This window comes from Cyprinus carpio, chromosome B1, assembly GCF_018340385.1.
Source record: "Cyprinus carpio isolate SPL01 chromosome B1, ASM1834038v1, whole genome shotgun sequence".
Taxonomy (NCBI): Eukaryota; Metazoa; Chordata; class Actinopteri; order Cypriniformes; family Cyprinidae; genus Cyprinus; species Cyprinus carpio.
Window position 1 is genome coordinate 15,644,836 of NC_056597.1, and position 25,487 is coordinate 15,670,322.

At 37.6% G+C, this 25,487-nt stretch overlaps 1 protein-coding gene across 8 annotated transcripts; it reads right to left on the bottom strand.

The window, feature by feature from the left end:
* Positions 1-511: 511 nt before the first annotated feature.
* Positions 512-24,800, bottom strand: LOC109094293 (calcium uptake protein 3, mitochondrial-like). Of its 8 annotated transcripts, none has more exons than XM_042716718.1 (16): positions 24,484-24,800; positions 23,005-23,152; positions 21,808-21,839; positions 21,569-21,647; positions 15,472-15,519; positions 13,981-14,063; positions 13,804-13,875; positions 9,794-9,889; positions 7,175-7,189; positions 6,127-6,221; positions 5,707-5,878; positions 4,568-4,576; positions 2,817-2,925; positions 2,531-2,688; positions 1,907-1,971; positions 512-1,385 (listed from the first exon to the last, which is right to left on the bottom strand). In XM_042716718.1, the coding sequence occupies exons 1-16, from the start codon at positions 24,793-24,795 to the stop codon at positions 1,379-1,381; spliced, it is 1,500 nt and encodes a 499-aa protein (XP_042572652.1). In that variant the 5' UTR covers positions 24,796-24,800; the 3' UTR covers positions 512-1,378. The 8 variants fall into 8 exon arrangements, with proteins under 8 accessions (XP_042572652.1, XP_042572650.1, XP_042572649.1 ...); XM_042716716.1 differs by lacking the exon at positions 7,175-7,189 and adding an exon at positions 11,851-11,892; XM_042716715.1 differs by lacking the exon at positions 4,568-4,576 and adding an exon at positions 11,851-11,892 and having other exon boundaries at positions 24,484-24,798.
* Between the last annotated feature and the right edge of the window lie 687 nt (positions 24,801-25,487).

Consider the following 25,487-nt stretch of genomic DNA (forward strand, 5'->3'; position numbering starts at 1 on the left):
ATGGAATTTGTAACATTTTTCTTATTGTTCCGGTTTTATATATAGTATAAATAATGTCTTTGTTCTTATTGTAGTAACAACATAAATATACTTATATTATTGTCAAACATGCAGTTACCCATAATGCAAGTCAAACAACGCGTGACACAGCAACCAATCAGAGAGAGCATACGTATTCCTAAATAAAATAGACAGAACGTCACATTTTAGACTATCGAACACAAATATAATGTGCAAATACATATTAAAAATAACAGTTAATAAAGAATATACATTTTAATATACAGTTAACATGTGTCTGTAGGGTTTTGTCGTGAATTGGTACAGCACTAACAAATGTCCGGAGTGAAACCGCCCACTCTTTATAATGGTTCCGACAAGAGTGTAAACTGTTCACTCTGTTCAGATTTTTATTAATCCAGGTAATTTTTGAATATTTGTTATAACAAAGGTATAATATAAGTTATAATAGAATCATTGGACACAACAATCTTAAAAACACAGTGAGAAATTAGCATATTGAAGCAACTTTATTGACTTGCATAATATGGAATTACAAGTCTGTATTTGTTAAGTGCCTGCATTACTGTACAGTCTTAAAAAGCGTGCTTAGACTTCTTGTTAATTGCCTCAGACGACAAGTCAATCTTGTACAATCTTTGTACACTCATACCTGTTCAAAAATAAATTGTGTCAGAAAATAACTTAATAATTTTAGATTAAGGCAATGCTCATTATTGGTCTTAATGCTACATGAGCTCCATAATCTCTTTCAAACCCAATTTATGATTTTGGTTGCCTATTACCATAAAGTATAACTGTTTTCACTCAGTATGATTCGGTAGCTATATTTAAACAATCCTGAAATGAAAAAAAAAGAGCTTTGTTTGTAATTGGCATAATGAAATGTACGGTATGATGCAATATAATATAGTACAAATATAATGAATAAAAGGCCATAATGAGTAACTCATCTTGCTTAAAACATTTCTATTCAAAATACATGAAAATGATCTCTTTACTTTGCCATGACAGCCACACACAACTTCAAAACATACAAAAATTGTACCAGCTGAAATTCAGATACATAGCAGAGAGATATGCCATCCTACAGGTTACATGCAAATTATTAATAGATTAATAGCTGATTACAGAATAAAGTTTGATCATGCAGGCCTGTGCAGATACTAGAACATGCAGTTCAGAGCACTGATTGCAGAGACACTATCCCAGTCCAAGTTCCCAAGGATTCAAAATCAGAAGAGGAGGAGGTAGATTTTATGATGGAATCTCTAGCACAATGTCTTCTCTCAAACATTTCCAGAGCAGACAAATCCATTTCATTCTGAGACAGAAACGCCACGTTCCTGATTGTCATTCACCTGGTGCAAAGGAAAATGGAAAAGAGCTAATTAAAACCTTTACTTTTCAAATATTAAATTATGATATTATAAATAATATTAACATATTCACTCATTAAATCAAGATTTTCCTGTACAAAATATATAACATAAATGGTAAGATTGTAAATACACACTACTGTTACAAAATATTTAGCAAGGATACATTAAATTGATCAAAAGTTATGTTAAGGTTTTACATTGTTCCAAACAATTCTATTTCAATAAGTGAATATAATGATATAAATTAATGTTATAATTATAATATTATATTATATAATAGTATAATATAATATAATATAATATAATATAATATAATATAATATAATATGTTACAATGTTACTGTTATACTATTTGTAATCAAATAAATGCAGTCTTTGTAAACTTAAGTTTACTTTTATAAAAAACCCTCACATATATATATATATATATAATATATATTATATATATATATATATATATATAATATATATATATATATATATATATATATAGGGTTACTTATCTGCCTGCTAGTTCCTTCTTCAGACACGATTTAAATGAAGTAAAACGCTCTACGGTCTTATAGCCCTGCAGAAAAGAGAGAAAATTAGTCATTAGGGCACTTTAGCTGACAAAATTACTATTAAAGAAACAATAACTTTTTATTTACTATCAGCAAACAACTAGCTAGATTACAGGAAAAAAAGATGGAAAAAATACTTTTATCAGAAGAAAATATATGATTAGGGATTAGAGAGTCCTATTAATAATGATAAAAACCCTAAAGCAGGGGTGTCAAACTCAATTCCTGGAGGGGCAGAGCCCTGCAGAGATTAGATTCAACCCAAATTAAACACACCTGGTCCAAATAATCCTTCAGGCTTATTTGAAAACTACATGGTATTTGTGATGGAGCAGGGTTGGAACAAAACTCTGCAGAGCTCCGGCCCTCCAGGAATTGAGTTTGACACCCCCTGCCCTAAAGGAAGAGATCGGTTTCATTGTACAGATATAGCTACCTAACACTAGGTAGCGCTATAGTTGCAGTAATACTGTCCTTAGCTCTCACCATTACATTCAAATGCTTGTAATAACTCAGTGATGTAAAAGATGATGCAGCATTCTTCCCCCTACAACCCTCTCTTACCCTGCCTCCACGGTGCAGCCGGTCCTTCATGATACCAATGAACTCTTTGTAACTGAGCTGATCATCATGATCCACATCAAATATCTTAAAGATGGTGTTAACAAGGTGACGGGTCAGCTTAAGGCCTGTTGCAACATACACTGCCCGAGCAAACTCATCTGGAAGACAGAGAGAGACGCATTCGGATAGTGAATTTGCTCCACAAATTTAATGTAGTAGGCTCAGCTAATTTTTGGGTTTTCTTATAGTATTTTGAGTATACATCGGCAGGCCCAAAGTATTTCACCTTGTCCAATGGAACGACAAGCAAAGTTGTACATCTGCATGGCGATGGCGAAGTCTTCGAGGTTATTGAGGAACTGGAAGAAAGACCTGAACTCTTCAAAGGTGATGCCCTGATCATGAAAGAAAAGAGCAAAAAGACACAGGGGCAAAATAAATCTTTTAATCTGAGACATTCTAACCGAGAGAGCTGCCATAAATTGACATTCCATTCCATTTCAAAGAGGATCTATGAGCGACATGACATCACACAAAATCAATAAGCACAATTCATATTTCATACCCAAGCGAATCTGTACTCAACAGACAAATGCAATGATGGACACAAAGAAATCAACATTTTGATATATGCAAAGGAAATCAGACACTGCACTCATGCTTGTTTGCTGATGCATGTTCTGCTCTTTGTGCTCTGCCACACTGCTCACGATGATACATGCGACGATGAAAGGTATGAGTCATTTTACAGCACAATGTCATAATTGTCAGCCTGTCTAAATGCGGAGAAGCGAAAACAAACAGCATGACATCATAGACTCGAATCAAAGAGATAACCTCCTATTTGACTGACAACAGAACACCAAGACTGTCTTAAAAACAGCTCAGAAGTTTGGGGTCTTTTTTATATGTTTTCAAAACAAGTCTCATATCACCAAGGCTGAATTTATTTACTCAAAAACAGCATTATTTTGAAATATTATTACAATTCAAAATACCTATTTTTTTATTTATTTACATGGACAAAAGCACCCAAGAATTTTTTCCAAAATATCTTCTTTCATGTTCCACAGAAGAAAGAAAAGGATACATGTCATGAGGGTGCGCAAATGATACATTTTAGAATTGAATGCATAGAATACTGCAGCATATTGTCCTGCCTGTCAAAATGAAATCTATGATTACATTTTTTCCCTGGGGGTGTCAGTGTGTTTTAACACAGATCTACTTTTTGGTTGTAGGAAAAGATAAAGAGTAATGAGGTAGAAAATACCTTAAACAAACACAGGAAAGGCTTGTCACAGCTATGGTAATCCACATAAACCTCTCTGGTGAGTATTTAACATAGTTCTAGTTACACATTAGACTTAACTGTTTGATGTTTAAAGCTGGATTTCGCTGGACTGAGTTCAGGACTTGGCACTCTGGTGGAAAACCATAAAATGCCATAAAAGTGAATTTGAGAGGAGGGTGAAGTCATTCTAGCCAAATGTACAAACTGCTCAAAGGGGCCCCCAAACCTGATACCCTCAACACAAGCAGATCCCTCAGATGGGACTGGCAAAGAGCTAAAAGAGAGCAGTCAGGCATGGAGAAACCTACATCAGGTGACCCTCTATAGATGGGCAGCATGACAATCTGTATTCAAACACAAACTTTGCCTCAAGCGCATACACATCCCACACCCACACAAATACAGTGGGCGAAAGAGTATTTGGAAACTTCACTTATAAATGAAGCAATTTCATTACATATATTATAGATAGATATATAGATATTTTAAGTCTGGATGAAGCAACCAAATGCTTTTTGGGGCCACTGTATATTTGAATATAATTTAAACTCAATAAATATATTGAAAGCTCTCACAACAAGATAATCTTAGCTGGTTGAAAGTAAAGGGAATTTACTTTCTTGAACATGTGCCACAAAATCAAAGAGAGGGAAAACAACTGAAACAAAATGAAAGGCAAATCCAAACAAAACACGATCTGATCAAGAGCTGCGGGACGACGGATCATTCTGGCAGGGACAAACCTCTGCTTTCTTCCAGTGTGTGATAAACAGGGATAACAGAGAGAATACAGGAGGTTTTTGTACACTGTAATAGAGCTAGAACTTACCCTGCATCTTGTGTGCACCTAAGACCTTCTTTGACTATATTACAACATTACTACATAACAAATGCATCATTACTACAGCAATCAGTATAGATATACTGGATACTGATGAGAATATCTGAAAAAAAAAAGGATCAGGTTTCTTCTGACAGTTACTAAAGATTGGATGCAGTTTTTTTTTAAGAATTAATATATGGGCACAGTATACCGAACAGATAAAAAATAGACAACAAAGAGACATGATATAACATTTGCATTGAAGAAATAGTTCTTTACATTATATAAATAGTCAAAATAATAATAATTATAATAATAATAAAGTCATGTTGATTATTGTAATGTTTTTATAATTTCTTTGGCACTCATTTACTGCAGAGGATCCACTGGTGAGCAAATGATATAACGCCAAATTTCTCCAGATCTGTTCCAATGAAGAAACAAACTCATCTAAATCTTGAATGGAGAAACAAACTCATCTTGCATGGCCTGAGGGTGAGTCGATTTTCAACATATTTCTTTTTTTATTTTTGAGTTAATTATTCCTTTAAAACAACTGGGCCTGGGAAAGACCAGTTCCACTTTACTACAATGTGTGAGTTTGACACTCGTTTCTTAAACAAACATGGTAGTAGTAAGAAAGATGGCTGTCTGCAGGATGAAAAGGTTTAGTCACCTAAGTTGTAGTTGGGTGAGAACAGAGAGCCTATAAGATTAAACTGCAGTTTACATGCAAGTGTCCCACACTCGCTATGGGGCACTTGAGCTTTCAAGGGTGAATGAGCACTTGAGGTGTGGAAATATGTGTATTTTGGGGCTGAATATAAGAACTTTATACATGCATAGAACAAATATATGTGTAAGTTGATAAAAATTAATTTGTAGCTGTTTTTTTAAAATACAATTTCCTTGTGGGGCACACAGTGTTGAACCATGTAATGCTGTTGGGAGGAGAAGTATATGTTGGGTGAAAGTGTGAGCATGGGGGAGGTGGTCGTCACAGTTGTCCTACACCTTCCTTTCAGAAGAAGTTAGAGGCTAGGTGATGTTAGTCATTACCTTCTCATCAGGTATGCACTGCCGCACATTCTCCAGATAGCTGCGGATATCTTCTACATTAGTGTAGCGCAGCAAGATTCGTGCAAAGTCCTCCTCGCTGATGGTGGTCATGCCTTTGGAATAAGTCAGGAACTCGATCTCCAACATCTCAGTTTGAAGATTATCCATAAATCTGAAAGAGCAATGACCACAATAAGAGTCAGAGTCAGTTTGCAGCCTTAGTGAGCATAGGAGATGTTTTTAAATACTTTTTTTTTTGTCATTTTATCATGCCATATCCTGTTAGGACAAGCTGTTAACTGACTTCAACATTTTCCTCTACCTGCTTGATGGACATTAGTTCTCATGCGTCCATCCTTGCCAAATGGATATGAATTAGTAGCATAATTCTAGAGCTTTTTTCAACTCAAGTTGTCATACCTGTAGAAGTCGTCAAACGTTAGCTCTGCCTTCCCCTTCTTGCCAAAGAAGTGCACAAGCAGAGTGGTGTCAATCATCATGTTCTCATCGGCACGCTGCAATTGGTGAGGAGTGGCAGTAAAGAGAGCAAAATGAGAAAGAAGAAACTATGATAAAAATCCTTCTGTCTCTGGAATAAGAAATCAGTCCATCGTAGGCTTGCTGAGCCATTCAGAGTACCAGCCATCCAGCCCTTGAAAGTGTGCAGCCATTTATCATTTCTGCCCTGAGCCTATATACAGAGGACATGTTCTGAGAAGACATGCAGATCTTTATACCGTAAGTGGGTGAGAATGGCATAAAGATCATATATTAGACTAAAACAAAAACACAAAGAAAAATGATACGCAGAAATGCACAAAAACATGCCAGTTGTGCACACATAGACCCCTGTATACATCTGGTATATTCAATTACTACTGAATGTGGTTTACAAAAATCGCTTGTCAGGATCGGACATTTATACCAGATGTAAACAATGACAATACATGACAACAAGACATGACAACAAAAGCAAAGACACACAAAGCATCCACATTGCATGCGTTTCTGCAGCAAACTTTCACACAGCGTATCTGCAAGAGATTTGTGAAAGAAATGCACACGTGAGCAAATTCCACCTTTCCTCGTCTACAGAGAATCTTCAGTTTGTTTAAACACCTCAACTCTAAAGTTAAAGATCAATTTGAGCTATCTTGTAAGTATCATAAATCCTTTTTATCAAGTGGAGCTCAGGGAAAGGCATTCATGTTGTTCATTCACCAGTAAAAAAATAAAAAATAAAAACTTTTGCCAGTGGCACGGCATCCAAAAACCTGGAAGAAGGTGGCCGAAAGGTGCAAATCCAGGTTGTTTTTCTTTTCTTTTCCACCCATGCTTAACCCTCATCTGCAAGAAAAGCCTATCATGCTTAGACCAGGTCAAATTAGGCATAAACACTAAACAGCTCTTCTCATGGTTACGGGCCTCTGTGCAATAAAGCGGGCCAGAATGCAAGTCCATGCTGTACCTCTAGCTTAAAATCCTATCCATGGAGATACAATCAGTGGGTAGTTATAAAGAGAAAAACAATGATTCTTTTTCACTAGCCAGATAGATTCAGTGTCATAGAGGTTTGGTGTTTCATCAACATATTAAAATAACACAAAACGGTGACTATAAAACAGGGTGGTAATGTTAACTTCTGATCCCAAGAGTATGGAAGTCTGTTTTCAGAACAGAATAGAATAGAATATAGAATAGAACCATGATTGTGAAGTAATGTTTAAAATAAAAAAGTACCAATTGTGAGATATAAAACCACAATTGTGATAAATAAAACAAATAACTATGTATTCATTCATTAACAGCCTTCCATACAAGAGACTGTTCTAAAAGCATGGTAGGCATGTTCTCAACTCAGAAGCTGTTCCAAAGTATACAAGTATGCTGTCTTCTAAGATACCCTGTTTTAGCTAAATTCAAAAGGCAGCATCATATACACTGCAGCTTCTCCAAGTCGAATGTCGAAAGGAAATTTTGCAGATTTATAATACACATATATATTTCATTCAGTACTGACAAAAAAGCAGTTCCACCTAATTAAAACACACTATTTCAAAATATGCTGTTCATTTTTGTACATATTCACAACATTGCAGCTCTGTTGGAAACAAGTGTAAGTTGAGGAGCATTGTTAGTGTGATGCATGTATAAGTGACCTTTAACAGTCGCTACTTGGTACTTATGTAAGAATGCTCTAAATCGATCACTTATTAGTTTTCATACCGATTAGGATGCTGCCTTAAAATGTAGCTGCCAGTGACCTGTCAAAAGTTCATATATTTTTGACCATCATGGGGAAAATCTTTAATGAAAGTATACAAAGATGGATTATACATTGTAAAACATAATTTTACATAATTGTATGGGATCTGGTATGGATCAAATTTTTTTTTTATTGGTATCCTTGGGTATTCACCCCCAATACTTTCCACGCTGGTGGTCAAAAATATGGCAGATGAGCAGAAAAGTCTGAATAAATGAAAATAAATGAATCTTTCATTTATCTAAAACATTTGTAGTTGTTTTTCTCCTTTCACGATTTCATCATCAATCTGCTGGAAGAGTGACATCACAACACTGTGGTTACAGGAAACCATTAATGTGAGGTCATCAGTCTATGTAACACCACAGCCAGGCCCACAGCGTGACTTAGACACTGCCTGAAGCATTTTACTCTTTGATCTAAAAACAGCGGTAAAAACAGTGATTACTGCCGTCGACTTCTAAGATGAGTAACCCCAATCACACTTCCACACATGCTAGCATGCGCCCTTTAGCCCACAAACACACAATGTCTGGTACCCTCCAGTTGTCAACTCAGACAAACAGACCTGTCTAACTGCTGTGTCATCTGAGGAAGCCAAGCTGAAATTACCCTTTCATTGTGAATAACAGACTAAGTAAATACAGGGCATCTGCACACAGCTCTCCACAATCATTAAACTACTGCTTCCTACAGACGCCCTCTATTAGCCATTAGAACACAAACACAGTATCAGGATGAGCAGACATATTCTGACATATTCAGTGTACAAACAAAGGCCTTTAATATGCCTGCCTGCTGAGAGCACTTACGATATTGTTATTATTCGCAATCGGTTTAACACAAAGATTGTACAGGCAAAATATCAGGAAAACAACTAAACACAGACATTGATATGATGAAATTACAAAAACGATGATGAAGCATTGACAAAGCTAGCAATTCTCTGCAAAATTTGCTGTAAAAAAAAATCATTAAATGTAAAAAAACACTTCTATCAAACAAAAACAAACCATATAAACCTACACACACACACACACACACACACACACACACACACACACACACACACACATTTGTTTCTGTGAATTGTGGGGACTTTCCACAGACTTCTATTAATTTATACTGACCAAATGATATTTTCTATCCCCTAACCCTACCCCTTACAGAAAACCTGTTTGCATTGTTACACTTTCAGAAAAACATAATTTACTATTTTTTATATATTTTTTCCCCCTTGTGGGGATCGAAGGTTGGTCCCTACAATGTCTAAAAAAGTATATAAATAATACTAAAATAACACTGATAAATATACATACATTTTTAGGAATTTGCAGCTTTATATCTTACTAATGAAGGTTTTTAATATTTAAAATTAAAACATCCCAATAGAGTTTTTATTTTTTAATCAGAGTTTTTGAAAAATACACTGAATTCACTGAAAGCCAGATTTTTTTTTATTTTTATTTTTTATTTATAACAACAAAAGTATCATGTTTTAGGAAGTTCTCCGTGTTTTTACCGAAAAACAAGGCAAAAATACTGACCGGTTGATTGATTTTTGGAGTGAAGCATCAAAAACAGATTTACTAGAAGATCAACAGTTGATAAAATACATAAAAAGGGGTTACGAAATGAATAAAGATAAAAGGATATTCACAGGTCATTTAAATGACAATGATGTTATAGGGTTGGGATGATAAAACAGGGAGGAATGATAGTTACGATGTACATTTTCCAGGTGAGAGCATTGCGTTAGGGATAGTTAGAGACAAATAAAAACATATGATGAGACTGGAGGACAGAGGGCTATGGCTGTACCTCTGCCAGGTCAGAAAACAGGGCCTGACTCGCGCCACGTCTCAGCATGTCCCAGTAGCTCCTGGGCACAAACTCCTGACTCTCTTTTTTTAGCACCTGCAGAGGGGTTAGCATGAGATGGAAAGCTTTTATCATGTTAGCTTTGACAGACATGGTTAATAAGAGGATGTGTCAGGTGGTCTCTCAGTCCTTTTCTCAATCATGACGGATATATTGCAAATTTATCAACATGAACAAATTTAATATACTGTGTGAAAGATTAATATGAAGATTGGGAGAGGGGACTTGTTGATGTTAGCCAAATGCTAATTGTATGTGGTTATATGAAGTGAGTGATCAATAATTTAAATAAATATGGGAGATTAACCAAGATTAAAAGGTTTTATCAGCATATATATCAATATATCAGGTACAGAATCTTCTGTGAAATGGCTGTGTCATCATTCACTCACAGTATTCAGTTTATACCACAGCACAAAATCTTGATTATGATTGGTCCAGTCTATGAATATTTTCAGGTTTGTTTTTAAATGCATATCACTTAACCATGTTCATTCCAGACACTTTTGAAATAATAACAGTGGCTCAGACTTAAGCAATATACTAGCACGAGAAAGGGGTGAGGATTTTTTTCTTGTGATAAACACACAGAGTATAGTATTGAAAATGACTGCATATGCACTTCACAACATGACAGCATGTGCATTCAATAATTCAATGATTTATCATTATACAGAGGCTGAGAGACTAATAGTGACACATCAAGTTAAGGAAAACAGTTCTGTGCTGCAAGGAGTCACTTTTAAAGACAATGAAGACCCTTGTATTTCCCTCTGTCACTCTCTGGGATTCACAGATATACAAAAGTGGCTTCATCCAAACATCACAGAACTGGAAAAATGATCACCAGCTCAGGAGGGCTTTCATAGAAACTCTTGTTTAGATGTTTGTATTTGTACTTGATCTAAAGGTGAAAGTGGATGTTTTTGTGTGTGTGTGTGTGTGAACGGAATTGTCCACTACTTCTACTACTACTAATAAATTTGGTAACATTGTAAAAGTGTTTTGTCTGTTAGTCTATGGTAATTAGAATTAACTTTACTTAAAAATAAAAAATACATTTTTAGTATCTTCCCATTTATATTTTCTGTTGTTTGCACTGTCATCAACCAATGCATTTATTAATAAAAAGAAAAATACCATAAAAACAGTAACACTGTAAACAATTAAAAAAACTACTTTCTATTTCATTCTATTTTAAATATCATATATTACTGTGATGACAAAACTGAATTTTTAGCAGCTATTAGTCCATTTCTACAGTCTTCTATTGTTAGTCTTCAGTGCCACATGATTGTGCTTTGTGTGATACCTTATTATATGATTATTTGATGAATAAAAAGTTTAAAATAACCAAAATAAAAAACCAACATCAAAAATTGTCAAATTATAAATGTTATGTCTTATGTCACTGGCACATTTGATTAATTTAATGCATACATGCTCAATAAAATATTAATCAATTATTTATTAAAATCTTATTGACTTCACACTGAATGGTAGTGTATATGAAGATAGCATAAATCCATTAATGTGGTCTTGAAAGAGTTTGAGTTCATATTGAAATCTCTGACTTTTTAAATGTCCCTTTAATCTCATTGTTGTCTAGAAGCAACCTCAACATCTCATTTGTGAGATGTAATGTTAGTGATTTAATAAGTGAATAAGTGAAAGACTCCAGAGATGGCTCAATAGAAAACACATTTTACACCAATAACTCCACCGACTCTTACCCAGACCTGTTCTTCATAGTCCACTGTTGAAGTTTGTAACTGACACATTGTGGTTAAAGAAACTAAAATCAATAAGATTCAAATTAGACTGATTGTGGCAAAACAACCACATGCTCTCTGACCTCTGAGGTCCACTCCACCTCCCTCCACATTTTCATTCAGTCATCTGCAGATCTCTCTCATTCTCCCATCATTCCTGCCATGATTTCAAGATTCACACAGAGGTTATAGTTCACAGGTCAGAGGGCCGGGGGTGATACATACGCTGTTTACGGGTGCAACCTGATATCCATAGAGCTGCATACTCTACACAGAGACGAGAGGAGAGGTCACGGCATGCGGAAGAGGAGAGGAAGGAGAGAACCACATAAGAAGAGATGGACAAAGACAGGTTAAACATGCAAAAATAGAAAGTGGTTTAACTACAGGACAGTTGGCACACTTTCGCAAGCTTCCAAGAGGGGATGATGTGACTGGCTCCCTCTCTTGAGAAACTGGACATGTGAATGAGATAAGAAGGGTTATGCATCCGGGACAGGCAAAGCAAATACAGATACTGTAAGTCTAGAGGAAGTTTACAGTGGATGGCCAAATGTACTCAGATCTTTTTAGTATGGCTCAGGTCCATTGTTCAATGGCCATCAATGGAATTTTTAACCCAGTTTGTCATCTGGCTAAAGCAGAAAATTGTAATACTGATAAAATGTAATAAATAGGGATGCACTGCACACACCCACACACACACACACACACACACACACACACACACACACACACACACACACACACACACACACACACACACACACACACACACACACACACACACACACACACACACACACATCAAACGTTTGGGGGCAGTACATTTTTTTTGGAAGAAGGTCTTATGGCCACAAGGGCTGTTTTTGATCAAAACTACATTAGTACTTTTTAAAAATAAATATTGTGAAATTTTATTACAATAACCACTTTCTATTTTAACATTTTTTAATGTATTGATTTATTATTTATTATTTAATTTATTATTATTTAATGTATTATACACATGATCCTTCAGAAATCCTTCTAATATGCTGACATGAAGCTCAAAAAACATTTCTTATTAATGTTGAAAATAAAAAAATAAAAAAAATAAATGTAACAATATAAATGACTTTCCTGTTACTTTTGATCAAATAATGTCCATGTGGTGTAACAGTTTTCATTTCTTAAAAAAAAAAAAACCCTTACTGACCCCTAAAATTTACATTTTATATCAGTGCATCCCTCTAACACAACTCCTCTTCAACAGCCTGCATGATTTGAGATGTCATACATATCTGGAGGATGCTTTATGTGCCAAAGTTTAATACTGTAGGTTAGTGTTATATCACTAACCCCAGGTATTATGCAAACACCACTAATCACGTGTTACAGTTCCACTATCTCACTCCAAGCTCTTTCAAAGAGTGCTGAATTCAGTGAGTGTGAATGGATGTCACTCCTTCTATATCTTATGTAGAACATGATATAGTTTAGTAATGATGTGTTGAAAGACACAAACTTTATCATGTCATGACAAAATATCCATTTCCCTTTACACAGAAGAATAACAAAACATACATCATTTTAAATAAGAAAACCAAACACAATAAAAAAAACCATCAACCAACCCAACCAACCCCATCCAACTAAATAAACCCTCTTTCATGCCTCTGAAGAAACAGCTCATAAGCTAGGAGATAGTAGCAATCACTAAAACTCAATGTGGATCAAACTATTCTCCAGCCATACCGGCCATTTGGAAAATATTGATCATTACAGATTTGGCATAACAAACTACAAGCTTTATAAAGCCATATTAAAGTAACTGTACCTTTAAAAATCACCTTGGTGACAAAATTAATATGTAACAGTGAGATAATGTCTACATCGTCCTAATTAGTAATTAAATATACTGTTTATGACACTTTCTACAAACGGAAAAGAAAATAATGGTTGAGTGACAGGAGGAAAAATGTTGAAATGTTGACTATAAAGCTCAGGAGATTTATTTTCTATGAGAATAGCATTACATCTAAATAGTTTTTTGATTTGTGTGATTGCATTTTTTTTTATTAAATGTACAAATGTGTAAAATACAGGATTATGATTTTAAATTTACAATTTGGGAGAACTAGGACTGAAAAACAGATTACAATACTGTTATAAACAAAGATCCTGATATCAACTTACCAGTTGAGCAGATTTTTCAACATCTCCCCTTCTTCCTTTTTTCTCATTTTTCTTTCGAAAGATTTCTTGCAACTATAAAAAGAAATCAAGAAAAGAAAGAAAAAAAATAATTGTGAGTTGAATAATTCTTTTTAAAAACAAACAACAAGGGCTAGAATCAACAATTTATCAACTTACCACAAGAAATTCCCGTTTATCCACCATTTGGTTACCGTCAGCATCAAACATGTTAAAAGCAATCTTAAAGCCTGCATGAGGCTCTAAAAAACAGATGCAAAAAGAATGTTATATTAGGCCTAGTATTATAAGTTGTAGCACAAACAAAAAAAAGATCAGAGGTGAGGCCCACACATCTAAAAAAACCTTATATCCCCAAAAAAATGAGGCCCACATTTCTAAGAACCTGTTATCGCCCCAAGAACTTGCAATACACTTTTGCCTTCACCACTTTTCCTTTCATCACTCTCTTCATCTGTTTTTGAACCCGTCAAGAGCCACATGTCTTCACTTTGTTATGTTGCCTAAGCAACAGCAGAAGAGAATGGAAAATCATAAATGAGATCTACTTAACATCTCAGTCATTCCTCCTAAATAGTGTACGGTAGACGTTTGCTAAAGTCTCCTGCTTCACATTTTATCTTGAGATAAAGAGTTATCTCACACATGAATGCTTCAGAAGAAATCTCAACAATGTAACAAACTGTGCTTCTTGCCACAAAATTTGCCAAGATTCCAAAGTCTGTGATTTTATTGTGAACACATTTCTCACAAATTCTTCCATCACTAAATCATCTGGGCTATGCTATCCACATTCATTTATATCTCTATACAGTTAGTGTAACATAACATTGGTCTCATATGTGTCTAGATGACAAATGTACATGGAAATTCATAAGGATAAACGTATACTTGTGATTCTGTAAGTGATCAACATTTCTTTTATCTTTATTTTTTATTTTTTTTTTATTTTCTTTTCAATTAATTATTTTGATTTCGAAAATGCAAATACTTTGTCCATTTTGTGAACTTGTACAATTTTTGGGTACTATGTCAGTTCAAGAATACTCTTTAAATAATGCAAATTCTTCCAAATAATTTTCTGAGAAACATTTGATATTACAGAAAAAGCAGATGAACTTCACATGTGCAATCACATGTTGAAAAACATTTGAAACTCACATGAAACGTGTGGTTTTGGAACATTTTCATGGTATAAATGTGTGAAACCCATGTGTTTCACATATATTTCACATGTGATTTTAACATGTGATTGCACATGTGAAGTTCAAATTTAAATAAAATATAACACAGAATCCAGAGATTTCAATGAACAACCTCTGAGCAGCAAAATCTTCCTTTGGCCTAAAATCTGAAACTTTAAATGTGCAGGGAGTAAAATTTGGCTTTAGAGAAACTTTTTTTTTTTTTTTTTTTTTGGTGAGGGTGAGAGTCTGGGTGGGCCTCGTCTGAGGTCTGAGCCACACTACAGACTTAAAACATCCATGGACAAGAACGAACTTTGATTCATGTTTAAAATAGGATGCATGCATAGTGCGCTGATTTCAAAAAACGGGGCACAGAAAAAATAAAGCATGGGATAAGAATGAAAGGTTAAGGGAAGGAGACAGAGAGAGAGAAAAGATGGAAAGATAGAGGTCATATACTCACTTGTCAAAATGCTGAGCAGAAAGAGATACTCCGTGTAAGCGATGATGCCTGAAAAAGGATATCAAAGGGTCACATCCATTCTGCTAATGTACAGTAACACACTAACAACCTACAAATGGCCTCGTCTACCCTTTTTATAATCTCTCCTTTTTCTTTTACTCTTTGTCTAAACTGAAAACTCAGAAGGCGGCTCATCTGAAGCTTGGATTAAAATGTTTACTTATTTTCGAAGCTAGGGGCCTCCAGAGATAGATGGAGTCACAAACCCTTTTCCCTTCTTCTCCTGCTCCAAAAAAAGGACAAGTAATCCCCCCTTTCATGATGATAACATCTAAAAAGGTGCCTCTTGGTTAAAGTGTCCGTCTACATTTAGGCAACATTTGCCCCGCGTTTGGCCCACAAAACAAAGAAGAAGAATACTACAACACTATTAACCACCACCGAGACGGAGGAGGCTGCGTTCAAAGCCTTCTGTTTGGATAAGGGTGTTCTAGAGGCATCCGTCAGGACTGGGAGATGTGCCCCATTTAGACAGGGAACTGTCCCTGCTTTTGTTAGACTCGTGAGAAAAGTGGCAAAGTGGAGTACGAAGGAAAGAGAGAGTGAGAGCCAGAAGAAAAGCCAAAAAGAGACAAAGCGAGGTGGGCTGATGAAAAGATGGAAGTTCTGTTATGTAAAGGCACTGGGGGAGGGCAGGGAGAAGGGATACGTTTTCCTACACCTCCATTGAAAGTGTTCCTCTCCACAGCTTCTGTGTGAAGGGGGACATAGAGACAGTAGCAGGCATAGAGATAGTTCAGGGTGAGTGGACTGAGTGTTACGGGACACTGCCTGTGCGCCTTCGGGAGGAAAACCCGACACTGAAAATTCAACCCAACACCCGCGGTCTCACACACTCACTCAAGCAATACAGAGGCATTTAAAGTCCACTGAGCAAGACAACTAGAGCCAGAAGAAACAATCAGATTGGAAAATTGTGGGTATAATTGAGTTATTTTCTGATAATCTTCTCCTCTCTCAAATCTCAATTGCCTTCATTTGAAACATCTCTTATTGTGCTTTATGGAATAAAGTAAATAATAGAGGTTTAGTAATAACATTAAAGATGAACATATCTTCATTTTTAGGCAACTATTGCTTTAAAATCCACTGCGAATTCTGTGGCTTAGACTCAGGGTCAAAGGTTATCACTGGGGATCTAAAACAAATTTAAAGACATTAATAGATGTCTAAAAGCTGCTTTAAACTGGTAAAACACGGCTTTTTAGCTGCAGACATGTTGTTAATGTTTACATGGTGCTTACAAATGTAGTAAATCTTTGTTTTGAGCAGGGACCCTTAAATGAAGAGGCGCTGTTTTACATTCCATTCATTCCTGTTCAATACGGTCTCAACTCTAAGTCTGTCTCCTAGAGTTTAAATGCTAAATCTGATGTGTTTGTATGAGATGATTCATACTTTTAAGGGTTTGCATACCAATCGTTCTCAATTTATAATGCAAAAACACTGGTATGAGACGAAAGGTCTGGTTCCTGATCTGGATGAATAACAACAGTAATGGAAAATATTTGCAGAATTTTTTAAACAAAACAGCACAGGTTCAACTTTAGGATTGTCATGGTCCTGCCATCATGTCCTGACTTTTCTCTAGTCTAGAGGCAGGATCATGACAGACCCGTGTTTTGTGTACAAGCACATCGCCTTGTCTTTGGGCCATGTGCTTGTGTTGTCTCGTTCCCTTGCCCCGCCCCCCTTGGTTATCCTAGTCTTGTCGTGATTGTCCTATCTGTGCCACCTGTCGTGTCTTGATTAGTTCCCCTATTTAGATCTCCTAGTGTGCTCTGTCTTTTGTCGGTTCATTGTGATTGTTCAACTTATGTGTTCCCACCAGTCAGCCTCCAGAGATATCTTGTCCTTGAAACCCCTCAAAGAAGTCTTTTGTCTAGCAGTGAGTGTTTGTTAGTAGTTAGTGTTCAGAGTCTTTGTTACCTTGTTTATTGTGTTTTGTAGAATTATTTAGTGTCTACCCTAGCCCTTGTTTTCCCCCCCCGTGGGTTTTTGTTTTCCCTTTTTGTTAAATAAATCCTGTGTTTAGTTACTTCCTGTCTGCACCTGAGTTCCTCCCTTACCAACCCATGACAGAATGAACCGACCAAAAAGGAACTCAGCAGGCAGGAGGTCCCCCGAGCTCCAACACCTGTTGGAGTTCCGTCGTCAATGTTGGATGTCGTCCCCCACCGACAGGAAGGGGGTCACCCTCCCATACTCGCCTGAGGGGGATGGATCCTCCAAAATTATGCCCGGCTGTGGGAGAGCATCTCCCAGGAGGAGCCACAGAGGTCCCCTCCACCTACCCAGCTGCCAACGATCCCAGAGGGTCGTGTCCTGGCCGTGGCAACCCTGGGGGATCAGGCAAGTCCCTCCCAAAATCCTGAGGCACCTCCCACTACCTTCAGTCTCCCCAACAAGCGAGGGAGACGGTTGTTCGTGTGGTAGTCAGCTTCAGAGTCTTCGGCGTCCGAGTCTGCCCTGCCCGAGACCAAACTCCCCCAACCCGCCTCTGACCCAGCTGTGGCCTCTGCACCGCGCCCAAGGAGGAGGAGGAAGAAGGGGCCTGCCGGTCCTGTGACCCTGTCTCCTCCCGTGCCAGCAGCGGAGAGCGCTGGCGTGCCCGTGCCAGCAGCGGTGAGCGTGCCCGAGCCAGCAGCGGTGAGCGTGCCCGAGCCAGCAGCGGTGAGCGTGCCCGAGCCAGCAGCGGTGAGCGTGCCCGAGCCAGCAGCGGGTGAGCGCTGGCGTGCCCGAGCCAGCAGCGGAGAGCGTGCCCGAGCCAGCAGCGGAGAGCGTGCCCGAGCCAGCAGCGGTGAGCGTGCCCGAGCCAGCAGCGGTGAGCGTGCCCGAGCCAGCAGCGGTGAGCGCTGGCGTGCCCGAGCCGGCAAAGAAGAGAGCTGTATGCAAGTCTGCAGTCGTGAGAGCGGAGGAGAGAGCCGCGGCCGACTCTGCAGCAAAGACTCTAGTACAGTCTGTCTCATCTCGTAAGGAGATGCCAGTTATCCTAGCTGCTAAAGCCTTCTCAGATTATTTGTCTCGTCTTGTCCAGATCCTAGAAGTCCCCGTCAGTCCTGTCTTGTCCCCTGACCCACTCCCCAGAAATCCCGAGTGTCCAGCCGTCGTCTCCCCGTGTCCCGTAGATGTCGTCTCCCCGTGTCCCGTAGATGTCGTCGTCTCCCCGTGTCCCGTAGATGTCGTCTCCCCGTGTCCCGTGAGTGTTGCCCCGTGTCCCGTGAGTGTTGCCCCCGTGTCCTGTTGTCTCCCCGTGTCCAGCTGTCGTCTCCCCGCGTCCCGTAAGTGTTGCCCCGCGTCCCGTGTCTGCTCCTGTCATGTCCTCTGTCAGTTGTCCCGAGACCCCTCCCCACCCCTCACCACCCAGACCTGCCCGTACCCCCCGTCGTCAGCCTTCGTCCTGTCCTCCCTCCTAAGATCCCTACCCCTCCCAACCACCCTGGTCTGTCCCCCATGAACTTTGTGCTCCCGCCCCCTCCCCTTCCCTGTTTGTTTTTTCTTGATATGCCACCCTAACCCTATTGTTGTGTTTTCATGTCTGCCCTTATTACTATTTGTTGTCATGTCGTGTTGGTTTTTGTCTCTGTCCCAGTCAGTCATGTCCCGCGTTTGATGTTCCCTTAGGGAGCGTCTGGAAGCCGCTCCTTAAGGGAGGGGTTCTGTCATGGTCCTGCCATCATGTCCTGACTTTTCTCTAGTCTAGAGGCAGGATCATGACAGACCCGTGTTTTGTGTACAAGCACATGGGCCTTGTCTTTGGGCCATGTGCTTGTGTTGGCTCGTTCCCTTTGCCCCGCCCCCCTTGTTATCCTAGTCTTGTCGTGATTGTCCTATCTGTGCCACCTGTCGTGTCTTGATTAGTTCCCCTATTTAGATCTCTCTAGTGTGCTCTGTCTTTTGTCGGTTCATTGTGAGTGGTCTACTTATGTGTTCCTACCTGTCAGCCTCCTGAGATACCTTGTCCTAGAAACCCCTCTAAGAAGTCTTTGTCTTGCAGTGAGTGTTTGTTAGTATTTAGTGTTCAGAGTCTTTGTTTTACCTTGTTTATTGTGTTTTGTAGATTTATTTAGTGTCTACCCTAGCCCTTGTTTTCCCCCCCGTGGGTTTTTGTTTTCCCTTTTTGTTAAATAAATCCTGTGTTTAGTTACTTCCTGTCTGCACCACATAACCTCCCCAACCAGGTTAGGGTTTCTTTTAATCAGAACTGCACAGGTTCAACTTTAGGATGAAGATGAGGATGAGGATGTCACATAACCTGTCCAGGTTGGTTAGGGTTTCTGTATGTTTTTTGAAGGTATATTTAAGACTTTTAAAGACCTTTTAGAGACCAAGTAAAGAAAATTGAAAGAATATATTAAAGGGAAATCATACAGCAACATGAAAAGAGAAAACACATTTTCATAAGTATAAATCAATTTAGTTTAATTTCGAACAAAATAAATAATGCAGGACAGGGTATTATTTTCATAAATAAATAAATGCATCTAAAATAAAATAAATAAAATAAAATAAAATAAAATAAAATAAAATAAAATAAAATAATGATTTGTTATACCAGAACAATAATCACTTGGTGTACATTTCCTTGCTGTATGGTTCTCTCAAAGTCATACTGCCACATTTTTAACTTCAAGTTCTTCACTAAGACTTCCCTTGAGTTCGCATCCTCTTAGAAACTGCTCCTTAGAGACCAGAGCACATTCACGGATCTCGTTAGCATAGCTTCCTCAATTTACATCTGCATGCTATCATTACCACAGCTTGAGATCAGACGGCATGTCAAGCTGCAGCTTCTCGTGCACGGGCATCTGCTGGATGCACGGCTCCACATCAGTGAAACCAACAAGATAAATGCACCGCTGCCAATTTAAGATGATGATTTCAAAAACTGTAATTACTATGAGGAAGAACAGATTCAGAGGGTTTATTTTTAGAGTCCTGCTGGAGTGTAAGAGGGTGGAGTGTGTGTGTGTGTATAATTATCACCGCTGGGAATTAGCTGGTGGTGTGAGCGAGTGCTGCTACGTACGCCACGAGCAAATACTTTAATTGTGGCTCTGCTGCTGAAGAACTGCTCGCTCTTGCAGTTATTTTAACAATATTTATTTAGGTATTAATGCAATTCTGCACTCTGTTTTAAGGTTTCATTCTCTGTTCTGGTAAGCAAGCATATATTTTGCCTGGAGAATGTATACGTTGCACTGGTCCCAGTGAGAGCATGAGAGGAAATGAAAACAGTGTGAGAGAGGGAGACATAGAGAGTGAACTAAGCTATTTTTAGGAGTGCTCACAGGAAGTGAAAGCCTCAGGCCCATTCTTAACTGGTGCCTGACTGGTACCCACTGAGAGAAAGCAAGAGAGAAAGAGAACGGGAGACAGGAATGGCGAGGACAATTCAGCACCACTCAAGTATCATATTTCAATTTTACCTAATATAATTATGCACAACTGTTCAAAGGGGAGGGATCAGGAAGACTTTTATTTTAAGCTGCATTAAATTGATCAAAAGTGACAGTATCAATTTTTCAAATATGTCTAAATGCATTTCTCTTGAACTTTCTATTTATAACAAATTAAAAAAAATCACAGTTTCCAAAAAAAACAAAAACAAAAAAAAAAAACATTAATCCGCACATATGGTTTTAATTGTGAGGATAATAAGAAATGTTTCTTAAGCAGCAAATCAGCATATTAGAATGATTTCTGATGAAATGTGTGACACTGAAGACTGGAGTAATGAATACTGAAAATTCAGCTTTACTATCACAAGAATAAACAACATATTAAAATATATTACAGTAGAAAACAGTAATTTTAAATTGCCTTAATATTTCACATTACTGTTTTGCTGTTTCTGATAAAATACGTAAATGCAGCCTCAAAACAATCTTACCGCCCCCCAAATGGTAGTGTATATTATAAAAAATAGCCATTGCTGTTTTACTTCCATACATTTGCATACATACACACACACACACACTGCTTTGATATGACCCTATAAAGTGTTTCTAATAATGAGCTGGAATGCAAAACTCACCTCTTTCCCGAAGGTTCCGGAACAGCTTAGATGTTCCTTTCCACACTGGTGGAGTGTCAGACAAGATCTTTTCCAGCTCCTGTAAATCATGACAAAACATACTATTTGGGAAAAATGATTCAATCTCAGGACTGTAAATACAGTGAAATGCAAACCAAAGTATTATCTTTAAATAACAAATAATTTCACTGAGCTATCATGTCTACATAGCATGCATTACGAATAGATTTGCAGCATACCTGTTTGTTGAGGGACCTCCAAGGTTTCCTTACTAAGAATAACAGACAGAGAGAAACAGAAAGAGGGTGGCCGGTGAGATAAGATCAGGATGGGGGTTTCATCCCGTAGTATTTAACAATCAAACAATATTTTTTTTGCAGTTTTGCTGTGAGATGTTACTCCACTCTTCCACCAAGACAGCTGCAAGTTCTTAAACACCTGTAAAGCAAGGACTGTTCCACAGGTGCATGTGCAATAATCATTTTTTGGCTCACAGAACAACTACAAAAAATATACAGTTTGTTTAAAACCTTTATATTAAAGATCTGTAAAGCTTATTTGGATTTAATGAAATGATCTTTAAACACATAAAAATAATAAAATATATCCACGTCCTGCTACTCAGACTCAGCATTTGTCAAAACGTGGAGCAAGTACAAACAATAGAAATTTGCAGGTATAGCATTAATGGATGTCGTTCTTTTTGTATAAGACTATGCCTGTTGTGTTTAATGTGGAACATTATGACATTTATTCTATCAAGACATGCACTTCAAAGACCGGTTTGAATCCAGCTAAGTAAATACTAAGCACTTCTGCTGCTCTCTTGGACAGCTTTTATCTGATCCATTAAGACCTATTAATGACTTTTGTTTCTAATATTTATCCATTAGCATGCTGGCAATCCATTTATTAGATTAAGCCCCAACAACAAACCATTTAATTCACAATGATGATTTAATTAAACATTACATCAACATACATATTTAAATACTGCACTAAAGTACTGCGGAGAAAGACGCCTGTCATATTTCCCTTTGTCATATGATTGTTGTTTTATCATTTTTTTCTTATCTAAATAAGTAAAAGGACACCTAGACATCTCTTTCTTGCTCATTTGTAAGTTGCTGGATAAACGTGTCTTCTAAATGAATACAGTAAATGTACAAACACAGTGATCTGAGGTAAGTCTATTTGTGACATGTTAGATTAAATGGTTTGAGAAGACCACATTAGTTGATTCGAAGACCATCAAGTACTTCCATAAAGAAAGATATGCAATTATTGGCACGAATAAACGTTTAGTCATTTTCCAGTTTGAAGTAAGTTCATCTAATCTGATTTTATTACAGCTTTGCAGTCTACTGCTGTTTGAAATATAATTTTAGGGTTTAGATGGAGCACATGTTCACATCAGAAAATAACATGTGACTCACTGCGGGGTTCGCTCATGGTGACCGACTCGATGAAGTTCTGTGGAGTCATGTACAGCTGTCCCTCATACTCCACTGAGCTGAAGAGACGGAAACGATGCTCATGAGATGACATGTACACCTCACTTTCATCAAAATCAAACAGTGGAGCCTGCAAGAACCAATGATGAGCAATACAATTTGTTAATATTTCTATTTTTTTCAAAGGCATTGTCTTTATCTCTGTAAATTCATGAATCACAAACTAAAAGGTTATTGTTGAATGGCTAATTATTATTTGTAGTGAAACTGTGTTTGTTCAGTCAGGTTGAATGGATAATATCTCTGAAAGACATCAAAAGGGCAATAAAAGGCATCATGTTCAATTGTTATGCCCTTTTGTGTCATGTCATGATTTTACTGGTACCCTTGTGTATTATCGCTATATATGGCACAGACTGATAACTGAATCAAAATATCTCATTTAAGATACAGATATTAAAATACTAAAATACATTTAGATTGTATTTATAACTACAAATAAAATTTAACATTTTAAAATAAGTTTTTGTACACATACAAGCATAAAATATGTATTTAAGTAATTTGAATTTAATTTGGTGCATATAACATTCTTTTTTTACATTAAAAATAAGAAAATGTCTATGGAATCGTCATAAAAAGACTTGCTTTCATTATAGTTTTGTTTGTCAGTATTAAGTGAAAATATTAAAAAAGTGTTGATGTGCTCTGAAAAACATCAATACATCAAAGACATGAATACACAGCATAATGCTGTGATGTAAAATAAGGTGTAAAATGAACATAACATTTTAATTGATTAAATAACACTTGAAAAATACATTGACTTTATATGTAGAGAAACATAATATTTATATCTCCATGCATTAGATTAAGTAAAAGAAAAGTTTTATTTAATGTAGTAACAGGCGCACACAGGGAATGGAAGAACTTGAACAGCAACGTTTCCACACCAGTCAGGAAAACATTTAGTTACTAAGTGGAACAGTCAGACCAAAACATCTGGCAGCCCATGGAAACCAAACCTGACTGTCTGCCAAAGGAACAAAAATCCCAAAAATATGTTTATATGCACGTGCCAAAGAATTCTGTACTTAGACATGACAGCTCAACGCTGATAGGGTGCAGATTACTGTTTGACAGGCCTCTATGATACAGCACAGATAGGTACATAGCTCTTTTATCTAATCGTAACGCTCGGATATGTGATCTGAAACGTGCGCGAAGTCATTTCAGCACCATGACCGAGGAAAGCGCCCTTCTCCCTGCTGCAGCATCACACAAACGCGCATTGTCATCCAAGCGTTATGACTGTTTGTGTGCGGAAGCAAAACAATTCACCAAACTCTACAGCATGAAAGTGCACAATCCCTGTCCGACTAGCATAGATTTGACGCCAGGAAAAAAGCACTAATAGGAAGCAGTGTTACGTGGCACTGAGAACAGTGGGAACAGTCATACCTTCTCCTTGGCGGCTACAGCGGGTAGTGAAGGCAGCAGAGCCCGACAGCCTATTCCATTTATCGGGGCTTTCCTCCCTCTGAATCCGCACATTTCTGAATAGTAATAATACAACACCGCTCCTCCGGCCGCAACGCCCACAGCAACCGCTATTCCTCGGCGTATGCATCGGTTATCCTTGACCGGAGAACGAAAAAGCGCATTCCGTGTAGCTGACGACAGCGACAAACTCCTAAATATGACTCCTAGTCTGCGCACAGCGGCCATTATTGTAGGTATGACAGAATTTGTGCAAGATTCTCGAGTTCTCATGCATTCATCGCGAGATGCTGCTCCCTCGCCGGGATTACCCAGACCAGAGAAACAGCAAGTCCAATAATGTATTCCACCTGTGAACTTGTACACTATGAACCTCTCAAAAGAAGTCAAAACAAAAGGTCGGGGTACCTTTTACATATATGCTAAGTATGCGTTTTAAGTTATAGATATTGCAGAAAGTTATAGATATTACAACCATAGCAACACTCGTGCGCTTTTTCTTTATGTCAGTTTACGGTATACGTCGATAAAACATAAGTAGGCAATAAGTGATTTTAGCTGTATTATAGATTTAGATAAAGGCTAACAATTATCATTTTTGTTGAGTAATACGAAGCTGAGATGTAAGCTAATGTACTGCAAAATGTAAACAGAAATGAAATAAATCTACTGAATAATTCACACTCTGTACAATGCAAACTTCTGGAAAATCACATATTTGAACATTCTTTTCAACCTTCTCATATTCAGACAATTGTAACATCTATTCACACATAGTTCAGTCCCTGTTGTAGTGTTATTATGCAAATTGGTTTTGACACTTGTGCTGTAGTCACTGAAGTCAACACTTGTGCTGTAGTCACTGAAGTCAGATGCGCACATCTGCTTTGCACTGCTAGGATCCTAAAGTCTGATCAGAGACTATGTGGTGCTTTTATGAAGAACCCCTATGACTTGTTTTAAGT